Source organism: Lolium rigidum, unplaced genomic scaffold (genome assembly GCF_022539505.1).
Source record: "Lolium rigidum isolate FL_2022 unplaced genomic scaffold, APGP_CSIRO_Lrig_0.1 contig_62246_1, whole genome shotgun sequence".
NCBI lineage: Eukaryota > Viridiplantae > Streptophyta > Magnoliopsida > Poales > Poaceae > Lolium > Lolium rigidum.
In genome coordinates, this window is record NW_025901157.1 from 28,734 (window position 1) to 49,699 (window position 20,966).

General features: G+C 47.5%; 1 protein-coding gene across 1 annotated transcript; it reads right to left on the bottom strand.

Annotated features, from left to right (window-relative positions):
* Positions 1-19,162: 19,162 nt before the first annotated feature.
* On the bottom strand, positions 19,163-20,274 carry LOC124681963 (probable ascorbate-specific transmembrane electron transporter 1). The gene is made up of 4 exons (XM_047216735.1): positions 20,110-20,274; positions 19,940-19,988; positions 19,651-19,850; positions 19,163-19,417 (listed from the first exon to the last, which is right to left on the bottom strand). The coding sequence occupies exons 1-4, from the start codon at positions 20,272-20,274 to the stop codon at positions 19,163-19,165; spliced, it is 669 nt and encodes a 222-aa protein (XP_047072691.1).
* Between the last annotated feature and the right edge of the window lie 692 nt (positions 20,275-20,966).

A 20,966-nucleotide genomic window follows, 5' to 3' on the forward strand; every position in this document is an offset into this window, starting at 1 on the left:
GTAGTGAATAACTACGCTAGTAAACTAAGGATCAAGAAATCAATCTTTCTTCCCATCTTCCACGAGGATTGCACAAGGTAATAACTATGTTAGTAAACTAGGGAACAAGACAATATTACTACCACTGGTTTTGAGATTTCGAGCTTATGATATTGAAGCATGATGATAATCTGTTTCCAAGGGTTTTCATCCAATAATACAAAGGCAATTTCCACAAGGTGTTTTTTTTCAGGACGTAGTATTTGATATACGCAGAAATGGTACAACAGCATACCGTCGATTTCTTCGCTCCAACCAGCCAGAATAAACTAGATGCTCCCCTTATTTGTGACTCAATTAAGAGCACTTGTAACTCAGTAAAGAGATCCTGCACTGGATGTCTGGATGTAGAAAGCCATGCAAACCGTAATCAACAGGTAGCACAGCATTTCAACAAACCGCAAGATGCAACTCAAGGAGATGAAGACTTACTTGATTTTGTCAGCAAACAAAATCATTTTCTCTACCCCCCACACACACACAGAGACAAACTCGAGGTGGATCAGGTACACTTGTCAACCTTCATACAGTACCCAACGCAACCAAAAGTCCGAACTTATGGAAAGGGTAGTACCATCAGTGGGACGCAATTGCAGCTGCAACTTGCAGCAGTCCATGTTTCACTAAGACCCGAACGATGAGATCAAATCCTAAGTACATCAATGTTGAGAGAGATAGTAGCCATCATTAGTGCAATCAACCTCAATTCTCAATTCTTAGGAAGTAGCTCAGAGACCCCAAATCTTACATCTTGAATTGGTCCATAAGATTTTTCTTAACAAAAGCAATGTACTTTTGATCATCTCCAGCGATCAACATATCATCCATGTAGAGATGCTGTGAGTGATAAGTGAAGGGTCATGCTCACTAGAAGAAAAGCCAGCGGCTTGAACGACAAAACTGAATCGCTCAAACTAAGCATGAGGGGCTTGTTTCAGCCCATAAAGAGCCTTTCGAAGAAGACAAACATAACCAGTTGGAGCCTCAACACCACTGGTGGAGGTTGAAAAAATTCCATGGGCAGCCCAGGCTGAAGAAACACACAAAAGTTTGTTTTGAAACTTTCAAAAGTAGCCGCCTCATTTGTCACTCTGAAGTCCTTCGTTGTGGTTATGTTGCTGTTGTTTCAATCGAATTCAACTTCACTAATATCATCTTTTTTAAGACAAAATTATTTTTTCGCCGAGTGGCCTTTCTCATGTTGTTGCAATTTGCAAAATTGAAGAAAAAATTCAGTAAGCAATTGTCTGTGCTATCAAATTGCCAACCAAAAAATTGCGGAAAGAAATAAATGTGCCTTCCAAAGAAATTGGACAAGAGTACAGCTCGATTCGCTTGCAGCGTCGCTTGCCGGCTGCTGAACCTTCGGCCGGCATGCCGTGTTTGTGCGGTGCGGCTGTACCTACAGCTGCGGCAATGCCCTGGCTGCGGGCGGCGACCCAGCGCTGACGCCTCCTGTGCCCTGACCTACCCCCCTAACAGATAGGAATTACAAAGTGGTATATTCGTAGTCAATAAGTACAGCTGGTTCCGGGCCGTTAACCATTTTGTATTTGATTATCAGTCCCAGTTTTTTTTAAATATGTTTGGATGGTGTTTAACTGGTTTCCACACCTAACTCACCAAAATCATGTAACTACTCACTGTTAGGAATCACTCAGGAATGCACCGTCAGTATCTCATTTACTTTTTGCTGATGATTCCCTAATCCTTATGCGAGCAGATATGAATAATGCAACCTCATTGAGACAAGTTCTAGAAGAGTATTGTGCTAGTTCAGGACAGATGGTAAGTGAGGCAAAATGCAGTATCTACTTTAGTAGTTTAGTCCCAATGTTGATGTGGGTATAAGGGCAGATATCTGTACAGAGCTGAATATTATGACAGAGGCAATAGCTGAAAAGTATTTGGGTTTACCATCTATGATTGGCCTGGATAAAAGTGAAAGTTTTTTGTATCTTCTTGAAAGAATTATTGAGAGGCTGAAAGGTTGGAAGGAAAAAATTCTGTCACTTGGTGGTAAGGAAATATTACTCAAGGCAGTGATTCAATCAATTCCAGTTTATGCTATGGGTGTGTTTAAAATTCCAAAAAGTTTATGTAAGGAGATGAATGATGCAATGTCTGCTTTTTGGTGGGGAGATACAGAAGAACAGAAGAAACTCCATTGGTTTGCTTGGTGGCGAATGTGTATTCCGAAGAAAGCTGGAGGAATGGGCTTTAGAGATCTTTACTCCTTCAATTTGGCTATGTTAGCAAAACAGGTCTGGCGTCTGGTTGTTAACCCTGATTCTTTGTGTGCCCAAGTATTGAAGGCGAAATATTATCCACACGGTGATATTCTAAAAGCAGGTCCTAAAAAGGGGTCCTCCTATTCTTGGCAAAGTATTGTGGCCGGGTTACATACGTTCAAGCGTGGACATATATGGAGAGTGGGAAATGGAAGTAAAATTAATATATGGGAGGATCATTGGATTGCAGATAATAAATCAAGGAAAGTTCTTTCAAGAAGGGGTCAAAGTATTCTCCGAACTGTTGATGAATTAATAAATCCTATTACTGGTGAGTGGGATGAAGAATTGATTAGGGAGAATTTGCTTGCTATTGATGCTGAGAAAATATTGAGGATTCCGCTCAGCGACGCTATGACTGAGGATTTTATTGCATGGAATAATACAAAGACATATTCTTTTACAGTTCGATCGGCTTACTATACTGAGTGGGATCACCAATTTGGGAGTAAGATACACAGACAAGATGGACAAGGATCAGTCTCTGATAATCCAGTATGAAAACAGGTTTGGGACTTGGCAGTACCGAATAAAATTAGAATCTTCATGTGGCGATCTTTGCATGGTGTGGTACCTGGACGCTCGATCCTAGCAGACAAACATATCAAGGTGCATCCAGAGTGCCCTGTGTGTAGAAAAGGAGCGGAGGATATGCGACATCTCCTGTTTACCTGTGATCGCGCTACTGAGGTTTGGAGATCAATGGGGTTGTCTGATTATATTAAGCAAGCGGCAATTGGTGAACGATCAGGGTCCACTATTCTTGAGGATTTACTCTGTCGACAAGCTAGTAAAACCCCAATTCTGGGTAATCTTCAAATTAAAGAAACCATAGCTGTTGCTTGTTGGTATCTATGGTGGCAAAGAAGAGAGATAGTAAAGGGGGAGAGAGTTGCAGGAGCCAGACAATCAGCGTTTGCAATTCAAGCTTTAGCATCTAATTTTATTCCTGCAGCTTCAGCATCTTGTATGGCGCGGGATATCTCATGGAGTAAGCCTCCTCGGGGAGCATATAAACTGAATGTTGATGCAAACTTCCATACTAATGGTAGAGGCGCAGCCGGGGTGGTGTTGAGGAATGACCGAGGGGAGGCTATAGCTGGACTCGCATGCCCATTATCGCATGTATATGATGCAACTACAGCTGAAGCACTTGCTCTATTCAAAGGACTGGTTTTCCTCCTGGATATAGGTATCACAAAAGTAACCATTGAATCTAATTCTCTGGAGGTGATTAAAGCATGCAATGCCGAGGTGGAAATTTGGAGTCCCTATTCGGCCATACTTTATGACTGCTTCTCAAAGGCTTAAGAGTTTGATCATATTGCTTTTATCCATTGTATTAGAGAGGCTAATCAGGTGGCACATGAACTAGCTAGATTTGCTTTCACTAGTAATTCTGTAGTTAGATGGGAAGAGTCCCCTCCTAGTTTCATTCTGCCATTTGTACTGAAGGATATTACTTTGTACTGATTTAAGAGCAGTAGGTACCAGACGCACTCTTTTCCTTCTAGGGTACCTAAGGGGGCTGGAAGGTTTCTAATGAGGCGGCCTGCTGGCTCGGGTTAATATATATGATGTTTCAAAAAAAAATGGTGGAACATTTTAAGTCAACTTGGTAAGTCAGGAATATATCATTTGGATAGAAAGTAGGAATCATAAAGCACGTACATGGGTTTCCATCTCCAAAAACGCTGAAGGTGTTTTATCTAAGGTATTCTTTTTAGACCGTTATATTTGCTAATTGCACATATGACCGACAAGTTCCTCGGTAAAATGTGCATGTTCAAAGCATTGTATGAGTACAAAAATCACAGTAGATAAATACCTAAACAGACATGCACCAACAATCACAATAAGATGGACTTTGCCCAGGATGAAAATGGATCAGCTTTGTTAGAGTTGTATAGTTCCGTTATTTCCCAGTGTATGAGGGGCTTACCTGCACATTGTCACACATGTACATGTACTGGCCTATGGCCCTCTGTGAATACTAGTTGCTATTCCAACATGGTATCAGAGCTTATGGTCTAGCTCTTTGCACGTTGCAACTCCGTGCTCGATCCGCGCCGCCGCCGATGATCTTTCCGGCCGCCGCTGCTCCACTCTCTTCTTCCTCTCCTGCTCTTGTCGGGATCGAGTTCTTCTCCAAATAATTTAGGCTTTTTCTCGTCCAAATCGAGCTCCAAATCGGAATCCGGCTGCCGCCGTTCTGCCTCTGGCCGGCTCCTGCCCGGCCCGCGCCGTCCCGGCCGCCGACGGGCTGCCTTCGGTCGGCCCCAGCCCGCGCCGCCCCGCCGTCGCGCCGCCCCAGCCACCGCCGCGGCATCTGCCGTCCCGCCCGCTGCAGGCCAGGTCGGCCCTGCGCCGGCTCGACCACGCCTCTGGACGGCCTGCACTGGCAAGCCCCGGCCAACACCGGCTCGCCTCAGCTCCGGCGGGCCACTCCTCGGCCGGCCCTGCCTGCTGCCAGCCCTGCTCCGGCCGCCCACCAGCCGCTAGTTGCACGCCCGCTGCTGGCCTGGAAGCTGTGCTGCCCGATCCCAGCGTGAACAGTGGCCAGCCAGATCCAGATCCAGATCTGCCCGATCCAAAAAAAAAAAATTGAAGGAAGATGGCGTCGTCTTCGTCTGGCTATGTCAGTATTCCCCGGTGCCCTGTGATTTTTGATGGTACCAACTATGGAGAGTTTGCTGCCTTTATGCGCATTCACATGCGCGGCCTTCGGCTGTGGGGTGTTCTCCCTGGCGAGGTATCTTGTCCGCCGCACCCCACTGTTCATGTACCTCCTACTCCACCGTCTGTGCCACAGGCCCTTGCTGAGGATGCTACGCAGGCTGATCGGGATGCAGCCAAGTCTGCCGAGACTGCTGCTGATGAGGCATATGATGAGCGTGTACTTGCCTATTCGGAGGCTCTTGACTCCTACCGCGATAGTTTGGCTACCTTTACTCGGTGGTGTGATGAGGATGCCGGAGCTACCGCTGTTCTTTCGCGAGTGTTCAGCCACGGTTTGCTTCGAGTTTATGGGCCTCGCTACGATCGCCGAGATGTGGTCTCACCTTCGTCAGCGCTATCAGCCTTCTGGGGATTCTCTGTACTTGTCCGTGTTGCGTCGGGAGCATGATCTTTAGCGAGGGTGACTCTACTGTTGATGAGTTCTACACCCGGAGTGCGGCGATCCGGCGCCAGCTTGACTCCCTTCGCAGTGCTGTCTGTGGTACTTGCTAGTGTTGCTGGACAGTACGCTCAGATATGGATTTTCAGAGGATCCATGAGTTCCTGTCTCGACTTCGTCCGGAGTTTGAGCGTCGTGCTCAGTTGTTTGCTCGAGGCCGTGTTCCTATCTCAGAGGTGCCGGCCGAGCTTCGTGGCCGAGGAGACTCGTCCGCGTGGTGCTGGCCTGCTTGGGACACCTTCTGTTCTTGCTTGCTCGAGGTCCCCCTGCTCCCGCCCCGCCGCTTCTTCCTACACCGGTGCATGCCGCTTCGGAGGAGCCCGCTCTTCTCGCGGTGGGGGTCGCTCTCGCCCTCCTCGTTTCTGCACTCACTGTCGGAGGCCTGGTCACCTTGAGTCTGACTGCTACCAGAAGCAGCGGGGTGTGCCTCCTCGTGCTCCACTCTCAGCGCCTGTCACCACCGGTTTCACTGAGCAGGATATAGTGAGACTTCAGCGTCTCCTTGCCTCCTTCGGCTCTGCTTCGACGGATGCACGCTGCCTCCGCGGTCGTTTCCTCTCCACGATCGGTACATCTTCGTGGGTTCTGGATTCTAGAGCTTCTTTTCACATGTCTCCTGATTCTTCCTCTCTTTCTTCTCTTCGACCTGTTCCTCTTCCTGTTAGTGTTCTTACTGCCGATGGTACTTCTCTCCCTGTTGCTAGTCGTGGCACTCTTTCTACTTCCTCCTTTTCCGTTCCTGATGTTTCTCATGTTCCCCGTCTTACCATGAATTTGTTTTCCGCTGCTCAACTCACTGATTCTGGTTGTCGGGTCATTCTTGATGTTGATTCTTGTTCTGTTCAGGACACTCACACTCGGGCCCTGGTTGGGGCTGGCCCTCGGTGCCGTGACTCCCAGGGACTTTGGGAGCTTGACTGGCTTCATGTTCCTTCTTCCCACACTTCATCGACCGCTCCATGCGTGCTTGCTGCTTCCACCACCGCCTCCTTTCAGCAGTGGCACCACCGTCTTGGTCATCTATGTGGTTCTCGCTTGTCATCTTTACTTCGTCGAGGTCTTCGGGGCCTGTCTCGGGAGATGTCTCGCTTCGAGGTTGTCAGGGTTGTAGGCTTGGTAAACAGAATCAGTTACCTTATCCTACTAGTGCGTCTGTATCTCAGCGTCCGTTTGATTTGGTCCATTCTGATGTGTGGGGTCCGGCTCCTTTTGCTTCCAAGGGGGGGCCACCGCTACTATGTTCTTTTTATCGATGACTTCTCTCGCCACACTTGGATTTATTTTATGACTTCTCGCAGCGAGGTTCTCTCGATATATAAGCGTTTTGCTGCCATGGTCCATACTCAGTTTTCCACACCTATCTCGTGTCTTTCGGGCTGATTCCGCCGGTGAGTATATCTCCCAGTCTGTTGCGTGGTTTTCTTGCTGAGCAGGGTACTCTTGCCCAGTTTTCCTGCCCTGGCGCCCATGCCCAAAATGGCGTGGCTGAGCGCAAGCATCGCCACCTGCTTGAGACGGCACGTGCGATGATGATCGCTGCCTCTCTTCCTCCTAACTTCTGGGCTGAGGCTGTGTCTATTTCCACCTATCTTATCAACCTTTAGCCCTCCACAGCCTTGCAGGGTGGTATTCCTCTTGAGCGTCTCACTGGTCACACTCCTGATTACTCGACCCTTCGTCTTTTTTGTTGCGTTTACTATGTTCTTCTTGCTCCACGCGAACGCACCAAGCTGAGTGCTCAATCGGTTGAGTGTGTCTTCCTTGGCTATAGCCCTGAGCACAAAGGATATAAGTGTTGGGATCCTATTGGTCGTCGGATGCGCATATCTCGGGATGTCACTTTTGATGAGTCCCGTCCTTTCTACCCGCGTCCCTCCTCCTCTTCCTTCTCGGTGGATGATATCTCTTTTCTCATGTTTCCTGACTCACCTCCTCCTGTGCCTCCGGTCCCTACTCTGCCGAGTCTCTCACCACCTTCTCCTCCTCCACCCGCCAGACCCCCCTCTCCTCCCTCACCACCGTCCCCACCCTCCACATCTTCCCCTCCCATGTCACCTTCCTCGACTACGGTTATCCCTCCCTACCCTTTTCACTACTCCCGTCGTCCCCGTGAGGATGATGCTGCTTCTCCTGCTATACCCTCTACCTCTGATGCGATGCCCTCTCCGTCCGAGCCGACTCACCATCTTCGTGCTCGTCCTCGTCCTCCTCCTGATCGCTATTCTCCCACTCACTACGGTCTTTCGGCTGCCATTGAGCCGACCACTTATCGGGATGCCCTTGCTCATCCCAAATGGCAGCTAGCGATGGCTGAGGAGATTGCTGCTCTTGAGTGTACTGGCACTTGGGATGTTGTCACTCCTCCTTCTTCTATTCGTCCCATCACCTGCAAGTGGGTCTACAAGATCAAGACTCGCTCCGATGGTTCTCTTGAGCGCTACAAGGCTCGCCTTGTCGCTCGCGGCTTTCAGCAGGAGCATGGCCATGACTATGACGAGACCTTTGCTCCCGTGGCTCACATGACCACTGTTCGTACTCTTCTTGCTGTCGCTTCTGTTCGCCACTGGTCTGTCTCTCAGCTTGATGTACAAAATGCTTTGCTTAACGGTGAGTTAAGTGAGGAGGTATACATGCAGCCACCTCCTGGCTACTCTGTTCCCGATGGCATGGTCTGTCGTCTCCGGCGCTCTCTCTATGGCCTTAAGCAAGCCCCTCGCGCCTGGTTTCAGCGTTTTTCCTCTGTGGTCATCGCTGCTGGTTTCGTCCCTAGCGCCCATGACCATGCGCTTTTTGTCCACACATCATCTCGTGGTTGGACTCTGCTTCTTCTTTATGTTGATGACATGATCATCACAGGCGATGACCCTGAGTACATTGCCTTTGTCAAGGCCCGTCTTCGCGATCAGTTTCTCATGACTGATCTTGGTCCTCTCCGCTACTTTCTTGGGCTTGAGGTTTCCTCTACCTCCGATGGCTTCTATATCTCCCCGGGAGAAGTATATTCAGGACCTTCTCACTCGTGCCGCTCTTGGTGATGAGCGCATTATTGAGACTCCTATGGAGCTCAATGTCCGCCTCCGGTCCACTGATGGTGACCCTCTTCCGGACCCGACTCGCTATCGTCACTTGGTTGGGAGTCTTGTCTACCTTGCTGTCACACGTCCTGACATCTCCTACCCAGTCCATATTCTGAGTCAGTTCATGGCTGCTCCCACTAGTGTCCACTATAGTCATCTTCTTCGTGTCCTTCGCTATCTTCGTGGCACTATCTCTCGTCGGCTTTTCTTTCCTCGCTCCAACTCCTTACAGCTCCAGACCTACTCAGATGCTACCTGGGCTAGCGATCCAGAGGATCGCAAGTCTCTTTCTGTCTACTGTGTCTTTCTTGGTGGCTCTCTCATTGCTTGGAAGACCAAGAAGCAGGTGGCAGTCTCTCGTTCGAGTGTTGAGGCTGAGTTGCGAGCGATGGCTCTATTGACGGCTGAGGTGACTTGGTTACGCTGGTTACTTGCGGACTTTGGTGTTTCTGCTGATGCTCCGACTCCGCTCTTATCGGACAGTACTGGTGCCATCAGTATTGCGCGTGATCCGGTGAAGCACGAGCTCACCAAACACATCGGTGTTGATGCCTTCTACGTGCGTCATGCTGTGCAACATCAGGTTATGACTCTTCATTATGTGCCTTCAGAGCTTCAGCTTGCTGACTTCTTCACGAAGGCCCAGACTAGAGCACAGCATGGTTTCTTTCTCTCCAAACTCAGTGTTGTTGATCCACCATGAGTTTGAGGGGGGGTGTTAGAGTTGTATAGTTCCGTTATTCCCCAGTGTATGAGGGGCTTACCTGCACATTGTCACACATGTACATGTACTGGCCTATGGCCCTCTGTGAATACTAGTTGCTATTCCAACAAGCTTCAAGTCTTGGATTGAAATTTCCTGTGAAAGTCAATCATCATATGTTGAGTAATCAAGGTAGGAGCCTACAAGCATGCAATTCTGCAGTCATGATCTTGGAGTAAGTAGGCAGAACTTTAAATATTTAATCATCATGCAAGAACCAGAGTAGTTTAAGTTATAACAAATAATAGATTTAACAGTATCCATATCAAAACTATTATGGGCAGCGTAACCCTAGACAAGGGCCGCGATCTTCTTTATATAGCAACAGGACATACAACGTATGATACAAGGACTCTGTCTACCAACAAAGACATACAGGGTATACAGAGGAGATAATTACATCGTTTAACACTCCCCTCAATCATAACTTATCTAAGTTAAGATTGCGACGAAACGATACTAACTGTCGTACTGAAAGTGACTTAGTGAAACCATCAGCCACTTGATCTCCTGAAGGAACAAACCGTATGTCCAAGAGCCTTCGAGCTACTCTCTCACGTACAAAGTGATAGTCCACTTCAATGTGTTTTGTCCGTGCATGAAACACTGGATTAGCAGAGAGATATGTAGCTCCAATATTATCACACCACAAACATGCCACACGATCCAGTGACACACCTAACTCGGTGAGTAAACTTTGCACCCAAATCACCTCAGCCGTAGCATTTGCTAATGCCTTATACTCAGCTTCTGTACTGGATCTAGACACAGTGGCTTGCTTCCGCGCACTCCATGAGATCAGATTTGACCCCAAAAACACAGCAAATCCTCCAGTAGACCTTCTATCATCAGGGCAACCAGCCCAATCAGCATCAGAAAAAGCACTGACAGAAGTAGAGGAAGATCTACTCAAACGCAAGCCAAGAGCTACAGTGCCTTGGAGATATCTCAATATCCGTTTAACAGTTGTCCAATGAACTGTAGTTGGTGCATGCAAGAACTGACAAACCTTGTTCACAGAGAAAGCAATATCCGGTCTTGTCAGAGTAATATACTGAAGCGCACCAACAATACTTCGATAGTGAGTAGAATCCTCACTACTCAACACTTCCCCATCCATCACAGACAGCTTTTCAGACACTGACAGAGGAGTATCAACTGACTTGCACATCTTCATATTCACACGCCTAAGCAGATCATTAGCATATTTTTCTTGAGATAGAATAATACCATCATGTACCTTCTTCACCTCAATACCAAGAAAATAGTGCAAACCACCCAAATCCTTCAATGCAAAATCAAGTCCAGGATCATGCAGAAGAGCAGCAACAGCCTTCTCTGATGAGCTAGAAACAACAATATCATCAACATAAATGAGCATAAAGATAGACACTCCCCCTTTGTTGTAGAAAAACAGAGAAGTATCAGCCTTAGAAGCAGAAAAGCCAAGAGATTGAAGTTTAGAACTGAGGCGATAGTACCAAGCTCGAGGTGCCTGTTTCAAACCATACAAAGCTTTATCAAGCTTGCACACAAGCCCTGGGCGCCCCTCATAGCCAGGAGGCTGCCGCATATAGACCTCCTCTTCCAGAACACCATGTAAAAATGTGTTCTTCACATCTAGCTGACGCAGGTGCCACCCACGAGAAACTGCAATAGAAAGTACCAATCGGATAGTGGCTGCCTTGACAACAGGACTAAAAGTATCCTCATAATCAATGCCATAGCGCTGCTTGAACCCTTTTGCAACCAAACGAGCTTTATACCGATCAACTGAGCCATCAGCACGACGCTTCACTTTGTAAACCCATTTGCAATCAATCACATTCTTGCCAACACCAGCAGGAACTAGGTGCCAGGCATTATTGTGCTGCAATGCCAGGTACTCCTCATCCATAGCAGCCTTCCACTTAGGATCGGCAAGTGCTTCACCAATACTGGTAGGCTCGCCAGAACTGCTATAATTTGCAAAACGAACACGATCATACCGAACACGACCATCAGTAATTTGCTTGGGTTGAGATATATCACTTTGAAGCCGTGTATGAGGACGACTAGGCGCACCAGAGGCTACAGGCACACTTTCCGCAGTAGATCCAGGAGCAGACACATGAGACGAACTGGCCGCACCAGATCCTGTGTGCTGCTGTGCATCAGAGGAAGCAGCCACAGAAGATCCTGTGGCAGAAGAATCTGCGGAGGCAGACTGCCCGGCAGACTGCGACGGGCCACCACGCGGGCCGGAGATGCCCCGGCGGGCGAACCCGCATCCTCCACGCGCGCGGAGACAGCGTCGTCTGCCGACGACGCACGGCCCGAGGACGGCGTGCGATCCGAAGTGGATACGCGTCCAGATCCCGAGGGAGGCGGTGATTGGTCAGTTTGAGCGGGAGAATCGTCTCCGGGATTCGCACCAGAACCCGGAAAATCACCAGAAACACCATCTGGAGCAGAATTTTGACCTGATTCCTGCGCAAATGACTCAGCAGGAGCACTGTTAGCAGGATTAGCATCAACATCATCAAACTGTAAAACACGCCCCTCATGATCATGCATATGAATAGGTTGTAGATTGGAAGGCAAAAGAAGAATTTCTGCTTTCAATTGGGCACCGGCATTAGAATGAAGTGAAGCAAACGGAAAGACAGATTCATCAAACACAATGTCACGTGAAATATACACACGACCAGTTGAAATATCTAGACACTTGTAGCCCTTGTGTTGATTGCTATATCCAAGGAAGGCACACTGTTTGGAACGGAATTCTAGTTTGCGCCTATTATATGGTCTAAGATTTGGCCAACAAGCACACCCAAAGATTCGCAGAAAGCTATAGTCCCCTTTATGTCCAAAGAGGCGCTCAATAGGTGTTTGAGAATTGATTACTTTGCTAGGAAGACGATTAATAAGGTACACCGCCGTAAGAAACGCCTCATCCCAAAACTTAAGAGGCATGGATGCATAAGCAAGGAGAGACATGCCAACCTCAACAATATGCCTATGCTTGCACTCAGCTGGGCCATTCTGCTGATGTGCATGAGGACAAGACACAAGATGAGATATGCCCACCTTCTGGAAAAAGGAGTTAAGTTTTTGATACTCACCACCCCAATCAGTTTGCATGGAAATAATTTTCTTGTCAAAGAGTCGCTCAACAAGATGCTGAAAGTCATGAAATTTCTGAAACACATCAGACTTATTTTTAAGAAGATATATCCAGGTAAACTTGCTATAATCATCAATGAAACTAACATAGTATTTATATCTTCCAACAGAGTCTGAAGCAGGACCCCAAACATCAGAAAATACAAGTTCAAGAGGAAAAGTAGACACACTTGATGATGTAGGATAAGGTAACTGATGACTCTTAGCCTTCTGACAAGAATCACAAACTGACTCTTTTTCTGACTCACTAAACTGAATATTATTATCACGAAGAACTTGTCGAACTACAACTGAAGATGGATGACCTAGACGTCTATGCCAAAGCGAGGATGATGACTTGGCTACACCATGGACTTGCCGACCGGAAGATGGAGATGATGGCGCCGGTATGGGATATAAGCCTCCCACACATTTACCTTGGAGGAGGATTTCCCTCGTGTCCTGATCCTTGACAAAGAAAGAGTTAGGCCAATACTCAACAAAAGCATGATTATCAGTGGCTAGGCGACTAGTAGATAAGAGACTCTTGGTGGCTTTGGGGACATGCATAATATTTTTGAGATGCAAATCATGATTAGGGGTATGCATTACAGAATGACCAATGTGATGTATATCCATACCTGCACCACTGGCTGTGTGAATTTGCTCGTTCCCATTGTAGCGATCACGAACATGAAGCTTCTCTAGCTCGCCCGTGACATGATCCGTAGCACCAGAGTCACTATACCAGTTTGTATCAACCCCATAGGATCCATAGGCCGCACCCGCTGACTTGTCAGGTCCATGATAGCTTTTCTGAAATCGCTTCCAACAGTTTAGGGCCGTATGGCCAGTCTTGCCACAAACCTGGCAAGTTTCATCACTTCTCCCGGGTGCATATGAGCGGCCACCATTGCCACGGCCACCTCTGTATCCTCCACCATCATCACCTCGGCCACCTCTGTAGCCTCCACGGTAGTTGTTGCTTCGCTGGTCATAATTGTTCCGCTGATCACGATACTGGAACTGGCCACCTTGATCACGATACTGATCAGGAAACAGTCCTCGACCACGGCCACCATTGCGACCACCACGATGTGCGGCATTCACCGATGCTCCACCACCATTATTTCTAGCCTCCATCCGAGACTCATATGACATGAACTGAGAATAAACATCACTCAGACTCACATCCTTTTGCGCCTTCATCAAGGCAGTGATCGCCGCAACAAAGCCATCATAATCATCATCGAGCCCAGCTAGGATGTAAGAGATCACATCCACCGTGTCCATGGGCTTGCCCGCCGCAGCCATCTCATCTGAGAGACTCTTGATCTCATCCAGGTAAGCCTGACCTGACTTGTCATCCTTGCGACATTGGTTCAGCTTGGTGCGAAGGTGCACCACGCGCGACTGAGATTGGGCAGAGAACATCTCCACCACGGATTTCCAAACTGCTGCGGACTTCGAGAGACCCACCATCTGCGTGAGCACCTCCTTTGCCATGTTTCTGACCAAGAACCCTAGTACGGTCTGGTCCTGCGCGATCCACCGCGCATGCTCGGGGTTGGGAACAGTCACCTCAGCCCCATCCTTGTCCGTAGTCTTCACGGTCTTCGCCGGTTCCTGCACAGATCCATCGAGGAAGCCAAACAGTTGAGCTCCCCGAATTTCTGGAAGAACTTGAGTCTGCCAGAGCAGGAAATTGTCTCGGGTAAGCTTTTCCGAGATCGTGATGTTGAGGGCTGCAGCACCACTCGCCGAAGTTGAGGACGACGCTGAGAACGACATGATGCGATCGGCGGCGGTGGCGGCAGACTTGCGATCGGCGGCGGCGGACTTTCGACTAGATGTGTTTAGGAAGAGTTAGCTCTGATACCATATCAAAACTATTATGGGCAGCGTAACCCTAGACAAGGGCCGCGATCTTCTTTATATAGCAACAGGACATACAACGTATGATACAAGGACTCTGTCTACCAACAGAGACATACACGGTATACACAGGAGATAATTACATCGTTTAACAATCCAAACTAAAAGAATGTTTTAGTTAAGCATACATACAAGAAACACTCACCGTTTTTAATCTTATATCAGATGACTATGTGTAAGAAAACACTGTGACTCTCACGTGTCTGTACTGCATGTGATTATAATGCACACACAAAATGGAGATTAAGGAATTTTTCAAAGTTGAAGATATACCAAGTGCGATGACCATAGTCAATTATTAGCCTGTAAAGAGAAGACAAAATACAGTGGTTAGTCAGCCATGATAGGCTTTTCTTCTGAGTGAACAATAGGCAACAATAAATACCCACTAATTGACTGGAGCAATTGACCCACTAGAAGTCCAAAACGAGCAAATGGTTGTTGACTGAAACATAATATTTGCACATAAATTATTTTGCAATGATGCAGAACATGGAACAAGAGCTTGCAATATCACATGCGTTACCAAATAGAGCTGAAAAATGCAAAGACCAGGAGAAGGGACTCACTCCCATTGGAATAACAATACAACTAAACTGGTGAAAGCACATTTCACTGTCTATAGCACTGATCAAATAACTACAATCATCGGAATCGTGAGAAGACTGTAAACCGATGACACTGCTCCTCCTCGTTGTTTTCCCCTTGATTGTTCCACCAAGAAGTAGTAGACTTTCCTCAAGTATCTGAATCAGATCATCTGGTCATCTGGAAGCCTGAAAACCTTAACCAACACAAAATTTCCCCATCTGCAGTAGTCCTATGGACAAATTCCTGTGGACCCTTCAGTCCATCCTGAAACACTCGAATGGACAGTGACAACATTCCCACGGCTATGCTAGCAACTGGCCGCAGGCCCTGTCCCAGCATCTCATACAAGCCCTGCAGCTCTACCTCCAGCAAATGCGTGTGCATTTGCGACCAAACAACTTCTGCCCTGCACCTACGGCCCTGTGGAAGACCAAGGCAGCAATGACGCCGCAATCCGCACCAACCCCTCAGCGAGCGGTAGCCATGCCCTCAGCTCGGCCTCGAGGTTGGGCTCGGTGACGAGGCGGTCGAACTTGGTGAGCACGAGGTAACGTATGCCGGAGGCGAAGCAATGCCTGGCGCAGCGTGGCGTCATGGACGCCCTCGACGGCGTCGACGAGGACGAGCGCCGAGGCGGTGAGGTGCGCGGCGGCAGAGGCTTCGGAGCAGAAATCGATGTGGCCGGGAGGGTAGATCAGGCGCACGCGGCGGAGGCGACTTCATCGTTATGTGGCGCCGCTCCTCCTCCTCAAAGTAATGAAGCGGAGAGGCTGCCGGCCATGTTCCGGTGGACCTGCCTTTCGCCGCCGTGCGCCACCAGGAGGTCGGCCAACGTGGTCTTGCCGTCCGGGGTCATCGGCGACCGCGACCGCCGCCGCCGTAGGGATTACATTTTTGGTAGGGCTTCTCAGAGCTTTCGGTTTGGGATGTTGGGCCCTCTTCGGAAATTTGGACCTCCTCACGGCTTATACTGGCCCATGAGATAGGCGCTTTTTTTTCATTTTTTTTCTTCAGCGTAACGGGAGGAGAAATACATTAGCTACTAGGTAGACTTGAAGAGATAATTCGTTGCAAAAAAATGTTGTGAACCTCTAGTTTGGCGTAATTTTAATTTGTTGCACAAATCATGATGTACAGATCTTTATTACTCTGTGAAACATTTCAATCAAAATTCCTCCATGGCAGCATTTGCCCAACAATGTCTATGATCTTCATTGTGTTGCTTTAATTGAGGGATGGAAAAAATAATAATGTCTCTTATCTTTGCAACATATAGGTTTGCATCATAAAGGGATAAACGTAGACAACTAAGAAAATTCTATAACATTATTGATGTTGCTTTGTGGGCGATTCCTTTAACTAACTAAGCTGCAACCATTTTGGTCTAAACAAGCCGCTCAACTTTGATGATGTTGACTTCGCCCTGAGCGGACAATCTCGAATGGTGATGGAAGGGAGGTTGGAAACATTGGCGAGGAGGTATCATTGCACCTAGTTATGCATTATGTTGGCATGACGTTTGACCATACTGATGAAGCCCGGAAATTTTGAAGTGATTGTGCTTACAAGATGGAGTTTGGCACATGGATTTGTAGCTCAAAGAAAAAGAATAAGAAAGGGTTCAAAAAATGTGATAATCATCAGGTAATTTTGTGTTTGCATGCACCAGAAATAGTGTATGCAACAACATCAGGGAGCAACTTGGGGAGAGACGCAGCGGAACAAGGTTTAGCAATAGATGAGAAGAGCTAAACAAAACACTAGCCACTAGGCTGGTATTGTAATGGAAATGTTCAGACATAAGAAATAGGATGGTGCGGCACAATTATAAAGCTCATGTTATTGTTAGTTGAAGCAAGGAACTTACACTTTGACTAACCTTCAATGACCAGCACACACATCAAATACTCAAGAAGCTCGGGCGTCGTAGATCCTACCTTTCTAACCACAATATTCTACAAAAAAAAGACCTCCAATTCCTCGAAGTTATCCATAACCGACATCAGACATCATGGGGATGTCGGGAGATGCGCATTGCGGTGACCCATGTAACTTGGGTTATGTGAACAAAGATCTTAGGAATGGAAGGTTTAGGATGTGGAAATTGTTGCTACGAGACATGTATATCAAAATAGAATACTTTCAGAAGAGGCAAGCAGAAAACCCGAACTTCTTCTATGCAACACAGCTTGATGTTGACAATGCTATGAGGAGCCTCTTTTGGGTTGATGGAAGAACTCAGCTGCTATTGTTTGGGAAACGCGCTACGCAAAAACACAAAACTTTTACCTCGTACGAATAGGACTAATATCACTATCAATTTGCAAACAAAAATGTCATACCATTGTAAACGCGTAGTCGATCGCGTCACCGCAATGGAGATGGTGACATTATAGATGAAGTCCTCTGAATCTTGTAGCTAGGTTATACTTCCTCGACGCGAGAGTACTCTCCTTGTGAATCCACGCGATCGAGCATCGAAGTAGATGACGCATCCGAGATAATCCATGCATTCCAGTGTAGAGTCACCACATCGTTGTGCGATAAAGAACGCCAACATGGCGGATTGAAAGCTTGATGAAGATCTGAAGCCTTAACAATTATCCTCCATATTGGATCTAGAAGAGTTAGATGATCCGGAAGAACTTCGTGCAGAGAGAGGAGCACCTAGGTCAAGGGGCTCCCTAGATCTTGGGCACCTGCGTGGGGGCGGGAGTGGAGGGGTGCGGCTAGGGCAGGGGCAGTCGTGGGGCTTGGTGTGTCACATCCCCTTGCACCTCCCATCTTTATATAGGGGGCTAGGGATGCAGCCATGGAGTAGGAGTTCATGTCCCCAATTGATTGTTTGGCCGAGAGTATCCAACATCTCTTGGAATTTTCGCCTTGTTTCTTCCCCCTCATGTTACTCCCTCCTTATTGAGTCTATGTTTCTCCCTTGTGACTTTGTGTTCCTTGCCTTCATAGAAAAATACACCACCAGATCCACTAGTATCCCCATACTTGGGACATTTATTTGCAACATTACCATATAGATATTCATCCCTACCGTTGCTACCATCTTTGTCATCATGATGCATTTCCGAACCTTTGGCACCAAACTATCTTCTTCCACCTTAAATTCATCTTATCTCAAGTGAAACAGAGCTCATATTATTATTTTTATTCACCAAAATATCTAAGAAGATGAGATGAACATCACTTCAACAATAAACGGCATGTCATCTATTTTCATCAAAGCTACATGGGTATGAATAACTCTTGACGCCAAAGCAGACAAAATGGGATGCATAATCATATATCTGAGAGCCCACATCACCAAAAAATAATTCAAAGCAAGTGTGGCCCCACTGTGACATGAATCCAAATTGTATGTTCCCAAAAATAATGATTTTGTAGTATTCTTCCTTTTTCATAAAGACATGTCTTTCACCCTTCCATATGAAATAAAACAAAACAAAAATTACCTACGTGCGAACTGTGTTGTGGGAATCGGGACATGGATCGGATGTCAATTGTGGTAAGGGGTGCGTTCTGAGAAGTGTTCATTGTGGAGGCGAGTGGAGGGCACAACATAAGGCAGCTGGTCCTCAAGGAACAGTTGTGAGACGAGGGCGAGGGATGAGGGATATACTTTTGCAAGGGTCACCAACCATGACCACCATTATTGTGGGTGCCAACATCTCTGCTTCTTGTCTAGTTTCTGGGTTTTGGAATGTTTCGCTTTGGAGGTGTTGGATTTTGTTGCCTTGCGTCAATCTTGCAAGGAAAGGAACGAACCATTGAGACTTAACTATTTTCCATTATATATCTTGTTGAAGGAGAAAATACCATCACAAGAACATGTAAATTTGTGTTGTTGCATGTGTTAGTTCTAAGACATTCATTATTCAAAGATCTCTTGCATGAAAATAAGATTTGTTGTGTCTATGCTATATTTTTGTTGCGTGAGTGTGTTTCAAATGGTGTTCATGTTTCTAGTAGTCACAGTCTTGTCTATACATGCGGGAGTTGTATCATTTAAGACCCTTTACATTTTCTCACTTAAAAAGTGGGATAAAACGACGAACAAATTGAAGGGGTGGCTGTTTTTCTTCGCTACCCTTTGATGTATAGTCTCGATCATAACGCAGAGAGTTGCAGTAAGCTAGTATCTAGATGGAAGGATGACAGCTAGGACGACAGCCACACCAAACATGAATATGGCGATCCCATTGAAGTTGACCACGAAAGCCTCGCTCGGGTAGTTGCCAGGGAAAATGAACCTCACAAGGCCTGTCTCGGCGGTGCAGATGGCCATGAGAAAGATGACGATGCCGAAGAAGATGTGCCATGGCGCGTAGTCAGCCCTCATCGTCATCATAGCCCCGGGGAACACGAAGTACACGAATGCCACGAGCCACTGCACAACCACAATATGTTTTCGTTAACAACTACTAAAAGCTTGTTAGTACGCCTTATAGTTTGGGACGGAGGGAGTACATGAGATTGTAACCGTAGACAGAAGATGGTTATTTTAGATTGTATAATCGTGTTGGACTGCAATCAGTATGCTCTAGTGGAATAGTAATGTGGAGCATACTTGTGTTGTTTCGACAACTTGAAAGGAATAATAACAAGCAAGCAATTAGGAACCTGGAGGGCGTAGAGGCCTATGGTGGCTATCCCCAGCCAAGCATGTAGCGACCGGATGTGGGCGAGGCCTGCGTCATTGTGGAACTTGACGGCGGCGTACAGCCCAACGGCGGCAAAGCCCAGGGAGAGCAGATGCAGCAGGAGGTGCACCGCCTTCTTGGCCGCCCGTGGACCCAGGACGATCCTGTACGCCATCACCGCTGCACATCGAATTTCAATTGCGAAGCTAGCTAGGTGAGTCCTTTGATCCGTTTCTGCTGCAGAGTAAAATGTGTGCTGAATTAGGTACCTTCTCCGGTGCAGATGACAAGGCCGATGACCATGAAGAGAGGGTGTGCCTGTCAAAATCCAACAATATAGAAGATCATCACTTCATGCATGGTACTCGTGCAGGTTTCCCCTTTTTGGACAAGCGGGCCAACAATATAGGTGTTCGGGAGTGGAGTAGAGTTGTTTTACCGTGTAAACCAGCTGCGGGTTGGAGCTCATCTCCCAGGAGACGCCGCCCCGGAAGTGCAGCACCCAGACGAGCGTGAGAGTGAACACGGCAGCGGCGAGCAGCTGCGCCATGAGCACCACCGGCAGCGCGGAGAGCCGGAAGCTCGCGCCGCTCTTGACCGGCATGGTGGCTTCACCGCCGTTGGTTTGAATCTACCAACACCGGCAACGGAGCTGAGCTCTAGTTTTGCGTGTCGTTAGCCTGGTGGACGGCTGGTTAAGTAGAGGGCGGAGGAGCATCCAAGGCGAGTTTGCGCGGGCAGAACCGGGTCAACGACAACTTTTTGCGTGTGTAATCTGCGCCGGCCTGCGTTTTGGAATGGCAGATAGATTTTGTCTGGTGTTTATTGCCAGGTCGTCTTTGGTTTTAGCCAAGGTGCTGTGTTTGGACGGCAGCCACGGCAGATGAACTCTATGCCTCGACCTCAGCCCTTGGAGAAGGCTTTGACATGTGCCGGAGTGAGCAGCAGGAGGATGATGATGTCCAAGACATCGACATCAGGAAGGCGTCCGGTGTTACGTATGTCGGTATGTGCATGCCCCAGTAGTGCACGCCCTGCCAATATTTTTTGAAACAAGCCGACTAATTCAGGCGAAGAGAACTGCCTTGTTAATTAGAGAAAAACCTAGTGGAAACCAACCGACTGCCACCAACAGGGCACACCAAGTCAACCTCAGTCCTCACACACATCACTAGGAATGCAACGTCCATCGAGCTTGACAGAAAAACATCATCATCATTACCCATCGCCTCCAATGGCGACTCCAAATTTGCCGTAGACGGTCACAGACAGGTTCAAGACGAGAATAGGCAGCGA

Bases quoted from the DNA above. Each gene is read 5' to 3' on its own strand.
- LOC124681963 (XM_047216735.1), bottom strand. From the start codon at position 20,274: ATGCCGGTCAAGAGCGGCGCGAGCTTCCGGCTCTCCGCGCTGCCGGTG. The intron at 19,851-19,939 runs GTACCTAATTCA...TTCGATGTGCAG, and splicing joins TGTCATCTGCACCGGAGAAG to CGGTGATGGCGTACAGGATC. The intron at 19,418-19,650 runs GTTCCTAATTGC...GTGGTTGTGCAG, and splicing joins TAGGCCTCTACGCCCTCCAG to TGGCTCGTGGCATTCGTGTA.